The sequence below is a fragment of the Magallana gigas genome, chromosome 9 (genome assembly GCF_963853765.1).
Source record: "Magallana gigas chromosome 9, xbMagGiga1.1, whole genome shotgun sequence".
In the NCBI taxonomy this organism is placed as follows: Eukaryota; Metazoa; Mollusca; class Bivalvia; order Ostreida; family Ostreidae; genus Magallana; species Magallana gigas.
The window spans coordinates 2239666-2250952 of record NC_088861.1 but is presented as its reverse complement, the minus strand read 5'-3'; the positions used below and the strand labels follow the sequence as shown (position 1 = coordinate 2250952).

Sequence of the window (11287 nt, the reverse complement as noted above, 5' to 3'; positions counted from 1 at the left end):
ATAAATTTTTATTTATCTAATGTTTAAATAAATATAACAACTTTGTAGATAAAACAAAACCAGCTCATTTTACCCACGGAATTTGTGTCCAGCACAGTAAATAATGAAAGAGGCAATAATAAAAAATAACATGCATTCTCTCAAGCACACAATGGTAAACTAAGACTCTTTTTCTCTTCGTAGTTGACCGTATCATAAAACATTTTATTGATGCTGAATGTCATCAATGTACGCATAAATCTTGCGGAAATTAAGTCCCAAACAAATAAAAGTTAATTAAGGCAAATGTTAATTATAAATCAGCGACTCGTCCACTCGTAGACACTCATCCATATTTAGCAGTCAAATAAATGTACATAGATTATGAGGACGAGTTCTGTATGGCAAACTGGATGATTTAAATGTACAGGAACTAAGTTCATGTAAAAACAAATATGTTGGTCACAAATCAGAAAAGTATACAAAAATTAATATACTGCGCATAATAACAGGATCACAAATGTCATATCTCTAACCAATAGAAATGTTTACATAATTCTGACTCAATTAAATATCCCGCCAATTCATGTCGTTGAAAATAAGAGACATGAACAAAACGCAGCAAAATCAAAGTTAATATGAAAACTCGTGCAATGATTGTCATCAAAGAAGCAGTTGATTCGATAAGATAATTTTTGGACATCCACTGTACATTTCGTTAAATTTAATTTAACCAAAAAGTGCTATTTTTAGTCATATTTTTTTTTACCAGGTTTCAAATGAGTGCGTAGAAATAGGGCATAATGTTGTACTACTAGTATACTTCACTTGCAAAAATTTTCTGGTATAAATTCAAATCGTGGTAGGTCAACATAGAAATGTCTTGGAGGACATGACAGCTTGGAAGTCCAGAACGCGACTTGGCGCTATATGTACATTTGATTGCACTTTATCTCAGTTCCTCATTTGACGTTTTTACAACTTTAACTTGTATACGAGAAAACGCCAAAATCGCGAATATATGCATTTCGAACGTCAGCATAATTATTTTCATCGATCTGTGTCGTCGTCATTTTCATTATTGTTCTCACTGCTGTCATCGTTTTCATCACCATTATGGTTATTTGTTCTTTCCTGATTATGGTTAGCGTACTGATGACTTTCATGATGGTCATCATCGAAATTATCATCAGCATACGGATTTCTATAGACATTTGAAGGCTGAACATTTGATGATAAAGATGATCTGTGTGAACCTGAAAATGATTCATCATTTCTTTCCTCGCTATCTTCGTTAGTGATGTGCATCTGCTGGGATGAAGCAGGGATGTTTTGAACCATTCCAAAAGACGCACCGTTACCACTCTGAACGGAAAATTGGTTGTTATCGTGGTAAAATTGTTGGTCGTGCGAAACAGGCTGATTGTTGATTGTAGGTTGATTTGCAATCATCTGGTTGTTTCCATTATTGACGTTTATATTAAAGTCTAACTGGTCGTTTGGAGCTACAAATGCGCTTCTGTGCACACTGTTACTGAAGTAATTAGTTTGTGGATCCAGAAATATGTTTCTGTCTTGTCGACTGGCTTCCATTGGTGAGGCTTGCATATCACCCGTTGACCAATGCTCGCTCCCCGAGTTTTGAGGGGTGAATGAAGAACTTGGCAAATGTTCATTTGATGTGTGGGACGAAATACTTGGCGAAAGGCCACTTCCTGTGGCGGATGGAGAACTTGATAAGAGATCGAATCCTGTGGCAGATAAGGAATTTGTCTGTAGACTGTTTTCTGTGGCTGGAATACTTTCTGTTAGAGATTGTTCGTTTCTTGTGTGGTGTGGGTTCCACTGATGAGGTTCAATTTGATGCAAGTTTTGATTCAATTCTCCTTGGAAATTGTTTTCTTGCATCGGCCATTGGTTATCATTAAAATTTCCATTGTTGTATACTGAACCATCTATATGACGTACAAAATCTTGTGAATGGCCATTATTTGAACCCCCATTTTCTGTTTGTTGGTTAAAACCGGAAAATGAAAAAGATTGGTCATTATTTAAAGATGGAATATTTTGTTGGATATTCGTTAGAGTTTTTTCAAAATGATCGAAAAGTCCGAAATTTTGATTTCCTGAAAACATGCCACCTCCAATATTCCCTGAATGTGCATTGCCATTATTCAACGAAAAGTGCTGGTTATGCGTATAAGTATTGTCTTGAACATGCCCGTTATGCAACGAAGAAATACCACCATGTTGATCATCTGAGGCGCCGACGAAACCTAAAGATCTTCCACGTTGAGAATCTTCATCATCGTCGTAGTAATCAGCTGCAGGAACGATTGGCCTTGTTGTAGTCATAACACCATCAAATCCATTGGTGATTCCATGGATGACACCATTTTCCATTGGATTTCGTGTGGCAGCAAAATTAAAGAATTGTGACATAGCATCTTCTGGTTCTTCTCTCTGGTTATGCTGCACTGTTGCCCAAGGATTGGTGTAAATTGCACCATTTGAATCTTGTGTCTCTGAGCTGTCATCTCGGCTATCTGCACGAATCGGAACGTCTTCTTGGCTGTCATCCTTGTTTATGTTTTCCATTCTTTCGTCAGATGACTGATGTTCATCGTTAGAGACAGTACTAGACATTTGCTGGTAATTGCTTTTCATTCTGCTTTTTTCGAGAAGCCCACCAAGTAAATCAAAATACATATTATCATCGTAGTAGTTGTCCCCTGCATTACTCAATGGTACTCCTGCTGCCTCTTCTATAATCTCATCACTACTTTGTTTTTTACCGGGTCGCCTGACCTCATTTTGTGTTGACGGATCTTTTGATTCTTTAGACTCTCTTGATTTTTCACCAGATTCATCTTGTTTAGAACTAACTTTAGCCGATACCTTGGTATCATCGGAATCGGTGGTCTCTTGAGAATTTTTATGATCATTTCCACTTTTAAGTAAATCATCATAATAAGAATCGTAATATAAAGAACTGTAAAGATCAGAATATTGTGATGTGAAAGGATTAAGGTAGTTGTAATCAACATGATCAAAGTTATTTTCTAAGGCACTGGCGGCATTTTGCGATCTGGTTTCCTCCGTCGACTCGTCGCTTTCTGTTGTGTCCCGTGATGAAATCTTTTTATTTTCTTTCGAAACAGAACGATCTGGATTCTTTGAATTGTTTGACTCATCTGATGTTTCATTTGATAAATCATCTTCTTTCCCTTCATCTGTTTTTTCTTTCGACGATTCGTCTTTTTCCTTATGTTCGCTCGATTCTTGGAGGTTGGAAGCCATGTTTTCGGTTGATTTTGCACCGCCTTCGCTAGATTCACCTTGTTCGGAATCTTGACTTGAGTCATTTTGTTCTGAGTGTTGATTTGATTTATCATGTGTTACGAGTTGATTTGAAGCTTTTTGATCTGAATTTTGACTTGATTCATTGTGTTCTGAGTGTTGACTTGAGTCATCTTGATTTGAGTGTTGACTTGACTCATCTTGTTCTAAGTGTTGACTTGAGTCATCTTGTTCTGAGTGTTGACTTGAGTCATCTTGTTCTGATCGTTGACTCAAGTTATCTTGGTCTAAGTGGTGACTTGATTCATCTTGTTCTGAATGTTGACTTGAGTCATCTTGTTCTGAGTGTTGACTTGAGTCATCTTGTTCTGAGTGTTGACTTGAGTAATCTTGTTCTGAGTGTTGACTTGACTCATCTTGTTCTGAGTGTTTACTTGTGTCATCTTGATCCGAGTGTTGACTTGAGTCATCTTTATTTGAGTGTTGACTTGACTCATCTTGTTCTGAGTGTTTACTTGTGTCATCTTGTTCTGAGTGTTGACTAGATTCATCTTGATCTGAGTGTTGATTTGAGTCATCTTTATTTGAGTGTTGACTTGAGTCATCTTGTTCTGAGTGTTCATCGTTTACTGATTCGCTCTTCTCATTACTTTTCTCTTCACTGTCTTCAGATTCTTCACTTTCGTCTTTTTCAGACTGGTTAGTACTGAATTCATTTGAGCTGAGTTTAAAGTTTTGACTGCCACTGATCACGGTACTTTCTTCAGAAGAACCTTCATTGCCTTTTTCTTTTGATTCTAGGAAAGAGGACTGAGTCTGTTGCACCGTAGCGGTAAGCTCAGACGAAACGCTCTCTTTACTCTCGCTATCAACATTATTATCATTTTCGTTCGAATCATCAAGTTGTGATTTATCATTGCTTGATTTGTTTTCAATATTTAGAATCATATTGATCATAGAATCTTCACCACTTTCGGTAGAAGTATCATCGTTGTTTGAGCTTCCACTTGTCTCAGATTCTATTACGTCTTTGCCAAGACTTTCAGTTGATGTTCCTCCAGCTTTTGAATTGTCATCAATATCTTCAGTGCTTTTTTTGTTGCTGCTGTTCTCTTCAGATGAATCATCGGTACCTTTCATGCCCATGTTAAGCAAGGAGCTGTCGACAGATTCACTCTGCTTTGATGTCTGCTCGAAATGTTGAGACGATTCTTCTGTTTGTTCATCGTTGTTACTGTCGTCCGATGAGTGGTCATTGCTTGAGTTATCAACATTATCTCTACTGTTTTCTTTGCTGTCTTGCTCCGAATCTTCCTTGCTTTCTTCCGACTCAGAGTTTATCAAAGATGACTTATCAGCACTGTCTGAATGTTCATCATGTGAAATGTCAGATTTTGCGATGCTATTTTCATTCGAATTAACTTCGATCGAAGAATCTTCGTCACTTTTTGAGGTTTCTGTAAGAGTTGAAACTTCATTACTTTCCTTGTTTTCCACTGTTTCAGAACTTTTCTCTGATTTGCTGTTAGAAACAGTTTCAATGCTTTCTTTCTTGGACGCATTTTCCATGGAATCAGAATCTTCATTGCTTTCACTGGAAGTGTCGTCTTGAATTATTCCAGACTCCTGCTTGTCGTTTTCTTTGCTATTGACTTTAAGTTCTTCTGATGAGTTCTCGCTTTCATCAGATTTATTTTCGATAGTGGATTCTGCACTATCATGTTGGTTTTTATCATTTGTTTGATCAGTGGCAACTGATTCATCACTAGCAGACTTTGAACTTATTTCTTCATAACTGTATCTTCCATGTTTATTGCCTAGAGATAATTTTACTTTATCTGAGACATTTTCGCTGTCTATGGTTTCACTGTCTCTCTGTTTAGAGTTTCTATTCTCTAAAACTTCAATTGCTATTTCGGGAGAATGATCACCACTATTTGATGCCTCAGCAGAATTAAACTCATAGCTATTTGATGTGTCTGCATTTGCGTCTTTGCCCTCAATTTCAATTCTTCCTGCCGAATTTCGTTCAGCTGAGTCATAACTGTCGTGACTAGAAATTTTGTCATTTTCAACAGATAAAGCACTACTCTCTGATGTTTCTGTGGATTTTATCTTCTCAGGTAAGGTTAAAGATGTAGCTACAAATGATTTAAATTTCTCATCAGTGAGAATGTTTTCAAATTCATAACTGTCATCATAATCTAGTTCTACTTGTTTTATTATTTCTACTTCGTTTGAACTGCCATTATCTTGTGTGGATATGTCCTTGCCTTCATACATATCACTGTTATCGTCAGTTTCTTTTGATATTTGTTTTTCATTGCTATCCTCCTCTGATGACGAATCTTTTTCTTTGCTTGCTTCTGATTGTTCGTCGTTGCTTTGATTTTCCGATGATTTAGAATCTGTAGCCAATATGTTATTTACAACGGTATCCTCTCCAGTTGAATCATCTGCAGTTTGTTCCTCTGAAGATGATTTATCGTCTGCATTTTCCGTTGACGATTGCTCATCAATTTGAGTTTCGGACGAAATTACCCCAGAGTTGACTTGCTCTTTCGAACTGCTCTCATCCTTGACTGTGCCAGGTGTTTCCCTAATTGAAGTCTCTTCCGATGTGTTGTCTTCTACCGATACCTCTTGGTCCGAATCTTCTCCTGATATCTTTGTCTTTTCTTGACTGTTGAATTCATAGCTATTATCGTCATAATTATTTGGAGAAAGTTGCTGAAAGAAACTCTCGTGAAGCGTGTCCCGAACATCACCAAGAAAATTGTTCGTGATTGAGTTAATGTTCGAGGAGATGGTGAAGTCCCTTATCGTTGTGTCAAAGGTAACAGCATTCGGCATCGGCGCTGTATTTGCGGGAACTGTAAGTTTTTCCACGGGAAGTGATGTCGTTATATCTTCTTTTGTTGCAGGTGGTGGTAAAATAATTGGTTTTGCGTTTGGTTTTCGGGTTAAATGCGGAAGCATTAGCATTTCTTTTCCTATCATGTTCAAGTGATTCAGTTGACTAGCTAGAAAACCTTTGTCATCCTGTTTTGCATCCAGCTTATTCAAACTGGAAAGCGAATGTTGGTCGTCGTCATCATCAGAATGAGGCGTTGTGGAATGCAATGGATTGGGTGCTTTAATCTGTAAGACAAATTTTAAGAACAATTCTTATTGGCTTGCATAATTGCATTATCAAATTATGATATCCTTTGAAGTAGAGTATGCAGTCTTTTCTATTCATCGATTTTAATACAAATGACAATTCAATGACATATTCAGCTTACAGGGTCTGATAAACTGAGATCCAAGTGATTCTGTGATACGTCGCTCTCCAAATTGGCTCCTTTCATGGCTTGTGATAATACGGGAAGATTGACCTGTAAAGAAACAGAATCTAAATGTCATTGAAATTCCCTTTAGGATAAATTTGGAATGGTTTATGATATAATAATTTAACTTTCTTAAATGTCGGATAGTCAAGCCCTAGTCAAAATCAAACATAATTCAGATTCAAATTTCCCGTCACTCCTTCATTTTTGATCATGTTATATGTTTAGATGTATTTACATGTATATTCATACCCTTTAATAACAATAAAGGTGTTCGTTCTGATACTTTTCATTAAGAATGAATACATAATAAGACTATAAGTATTTCAAAGGCAAAACCGTTTTCAGCGAAACAATCACAGAAAAATCCAATATGACCGACTAATGAGAGGAATAAAGCGTTCATCACCGTGCATGTAGTTGTCATGTTTATATTTAGTAGACACAAGATTGTGAGAACAGGCACACAGCGTGGCGAGCTAGCGGGTCACTAGAGTGACTTTAGATATAACCATGATCGTATGCAATTAGAAGACAACATTTTACAACTAGCGTTATATCAAACAAATGAACGTTCACCATAGCTGAAGTAGTTTTCAAAATAAGTGTATTTTACTATTATACCGATAGGTAACACATTGAGGCATTTAATTCATATTGCTTGTCGAACATGAACACGTCTGCGTTTTAAATGCACGAAAAATATCAACCTAGGTAATGGCTTAATTAGTCGGGATTGATAAATCTTGTCGGTGTGTATTGTGGGGGTGGTAAAGGCGACGCCTCTCGGTGCATACAACCATGTCTGGTGAAACCTCGAGGGACACTTACTTATCTCGCTCTAAGCCCCTGTGTTATTGTTTATGTATCTATATATGCAGTATTTATAATTAGTAATTCGGGTCAAAACGAATCAGAATATTACTCTATATATTTTTTAATATCAGATCTGTTAAACTCATTGCCATAATGATAATTTTTAACAAGATTAAAAATAAATTTGTGTCTCCTCCTGCTTAAATTGAAATCAAAATGATTTTCTTCTGCATTATTTATGAGTAATGAGAATGATGAAAAATAATATTTATTTCTCTTGTTGTCATATTTTGTCATATAGAAATGATTAAGCAATCTTGACACGTCTATCACTGCAAGTCGCTGCATTTATTTCGGTAAACAGAAACTAATTAAATGCCTAATTTGGTAATGATAAGGTAATGACCTTTACTTTATGCAAACAGAACCCAGAAAACAACGTCAGACAGGATAAATCGTGTTTGTCAAATTACTGCTAGAATCCACAATGAAGCAGCACAGTTCCTATTCTTTATTAGGTAGCACGCAGCAGCATTCATTAAACTTTGACACCCCCACCCCCAGCTTATTTTTTTGTTGCTGACTTTGGCCGCGATATATAGTGAATTTTCGTGCAAATGTAAAAAGTTTAACTCTTCTCGATCAAATTGGCATATATAAATGTGTTTGTTCTATACTGTAACGTTTACACCTTTTTTATTTTGAGTAAGCATTTTGAACAAGAACGTGTAATTGACTCATATATAAAAATATCTTAAGCATATTTCGAATCTTAATCTTACTTGGTTTTCTGCATGCTTTTTTTTAAAGATCTACCAAATCGTATTGATTCATGCTAAATCCACAATGCATTTTGGGTCTTCATTGCGAATAAACCAATCACCGTGATCCCGATATAATATATTACTCATCAATATCTTTGTAAATCATCAAGGACAAATAAAGACCGATTTCGTGGCAATATGGCCCTGTCTGTGTGTATTGATGTCCTACAACAGACGTGAAACCACCACATCTTTGATTGGTCGTGCTAGACACAGGTGATAGCTTCCTGATCGATACATATATATAGGTTTTTGCTTGACCATAGGTTTTCTTTGTATAGGCTAGAAATATCTATAGGTTATTCTTAACCAATGACCGTTTGCCGTTTTCATATTTGTTTGTTTAAAGTCTCATCGAGCATTGTCTCTTGTTTTGTGACACAAGTTTGTACAATTACGCATCTCATTTTCATATCTGCGATATGCATATGACAAATACAATTATAGGCGAAGGCATAATAAACACAATGTTGTAGATTATAAAAAAGAAAAGAAAATTAGTACTTTTAATTGGAAACATTTTGATGTGACATTAACAATATTACAAATATACTTTAGATTAAGTTTTGAGTTAGAGTAATCCAAGTCATTCAATATGAAAAATTGCATATAAATGAACAATTTGAATATCACTGAAAACTACTCACTGAATCATCTGAATCGTCTCCCTTCCCAAGGTTCCCGGACAGGTAGACCCCCATCATGATCCCTGTCACCCCGAGTACCCCCACACACGAAAGCACCAACGTCATCGTGACCCATTTTGTCGTCTGCGCCTGCGCTTGGAGAATTACCTCCTGAAAAATAAAAACGGTCGTATTTTTAAGTAGAACAAAATTTGGTTCTCATTTATTTATATTTATTATAGACGTACAGTTTTTTTTATGATGAACGCTCAGTCTTCATGAAATTCCTGTATTACAATGACACTCTCTAATAAATCAACATTTATTTAGAATAAAACATGTTACGTATCATGTTTTTGATTAATATTATTTTGATATATTGCTTTTTTTATTTCTACAGATTAGACCTCTCTGTGGCCACGATATTGAATATTTACTGTCGCTTGAAATGTTTGGTATGTTAATATTAGGATAAGATTTAGATTGCGGAAAAGAAATCAAAATTTTCTTGAATCCTCCTCATAAATTGTATTTTTTTTTTCTCTAATGGTAAAGGTTTATGATAGCTAATGAACAACTAATTGTTTGAAGCTGTCAGAGATGATCGCGAGTCATATTTTAGAGGTAATTAGACAGATTCAAGGTGATTATGTCGAGATCGTTTTGTGGATTAATCTGACAAAGATAATCGGTATGTTAATTAAGCGTTAATGGCGGTTAATCACCTTATAAATTACCCCCACTACAACTGTATCTTCTCCTTTCCCAATCTCTTCACTTACTTAATGTTTCGTTGTGCACTTGTCTGCGCACACCTTTGATGTGAATTTTGTTACCTGGATGCTTTACAGGTGAACAAATTAAGTAATTTTACCACAGAACACCGTTATGCATCATATACAAGGGACGTTACAAAAGGTGCCACATCGAATACCACGCAAAAAGACCAAAGAGTTCTCACCAACAAGCCAGCAGAGTTGTGATTTTCTCTGTCGACAAGAAAATTGTCTTCGTGTTCAAAAAAAATCGTAGACCACAAAACAATTTTTTTTCCTTGGGTTCCAAAGTAAAAGCGGAAGTATGATCTCGATGTGGACTGTCGTCTAAGCAGATTTTTATTTTGAAACGCAAATATTTGTTATTTGTGATGATGATATTCATGTTGTTTTATAACTTGTGAAGGGTTGCTGTTTTTCTTTTGGATAAACATGTTGTGTTTCCTATATAGAAGAATTGCAAGAAAGTAACAGTTTTGTAAGAAGCGCATTAGCCCAAACACCTTACATGTATTTAACATATTCAATATCAGAAGTAAATTAAATTAAGCTGAAAAAGGGAAACACACAAAAAAGAAAAAGCGCAAAGTAATTAATCTTTCATTGATTATATATAACCAATTATATACACGTAGTTATTTGAATTCATTGATATATTTATCTTTGTTCTATCTGCATTTCTTTGTACTGAAGTCTTAGTTATATGCCCTTTCATATTTGTTTTCCGTGTGAATATTTAAATAGGATGTGTATATTATATAATTACATGCATTTGAACAGAAATTGAAAGATTTGTGCATTAACAATCAGCTATTTATATATAATATAAAATTATGGTCCTTTTCTTTCACTTATTGCTAATCCTATTTTCTTGAAATGCGCAATTATGATTTTACATCCATATATTGATACCAAATGATTAGTATCCTACCAATTTAAAGTAATCACACCAATTATAGTTTCAAAATATATTTAATAAATATTTTGTGTATCATTTTCACAGAAAACGTACACATTAGATGATACCAAATATGGTGTTCTTATAACTAATAACTACAGTTTAAAATTTGATATTCCTTCATTTTTAGAGGAATTGCACACATTTAGATATAGCAAAGAAAAAAATGTACCAGTATTCTAACTAAAATCTACAATGCAAATTTAACCCCCTCCTTCCAATTTTTTTGAATTGATAAAAATCAAACTGCAATGCATAGTATTAATGCTTATGATATTTTATTAAATGATTAGAAAATCTCACCTTCGCCAAGGCTAATTCTGGATCCTTAAACTGGCCCATCGAATAAGTAAAGAACAAAAGCGGTCACACTCTCTCAAAGCTCGAAACACCACACATTAACGCCAAATCGTCTCAATTACCTGACTATACCTGGTCTGGTACTAAGTAATATATATAGACGGGAGGGCGGATTCTTGGTCAAAGAGCGAGTGGTCATGCATGACAATTGGCACAAGCCAGTCAGGCGTCAGTGCGCGCTCTCTCATTGGCTGAGATCCATAACCTGTAAAAAGTTTTATGCAATAGAAAAAACAGTTTTATGCTTTGCATCAGTAGATGTCAATGCTGTATAATATACATAATATACATGTATTATGTTATGTGACAAATATGTTTT

The 11287-nt window shown here is 35.4% G+C and overlaps 1 protein-coding gene across 1 annotated transcript; it reads right to left on the bottom strand.

The window, feature by feature from the left end:
* Window positions 1-39: 39 nt before the first annotated feature.
* On the bottom strand, window positions 40-11041 carry LOC105348041 (uncharacterized protein DDB_G0283357). The gene is made up of 4 exons (XM_011457298.4): window positions 10912-11041; window positions 8896-9045; window positions 6564-6656; window positions 40-6420 (listed from the first exon to the last, which is right to left on the bottom strand). Exons 1-4 carry the CDS (start codon window positions 10948-10950, stop codon window positions 1030-1032), a joined length of 5673 nt encoding a protein of 1890 aa, XP_011455600.3. The 5' UTR covers window positions 10951-11041; the 3' UTR covers window positions 40-1029.
* Window positions 11042-11287: the final 246 nt, after the last annotated feature.

What these genes read in the sequence shown, in the direction of transcription:
- LOC105348041 (XM_011457298.4), bottom strand. Translation starts at nt 10,950, where the DNA reads ATGGGCCAGTTTAAGGATCCAGAATTAGCCTTGGCGAAG. An exon ending in CAGAATTAGCCTTGGCGAAG is followed by an intron (nt 9,046 to 10,911) that starts GTGAGATTTTCT and finishes TTTATTTTTCAG; the next exon opens with GAGGTAATTCTCCAAGCGCA. An exon ending in ATCTCAGTTTATCAGACCCT is followed by an intron (nt 6,421 to 6,563) that starts GTAAGCTGAATA and finishes TTTGTCTTACAG; the next exon opens with ATTAAAGCACCCAATCCATT.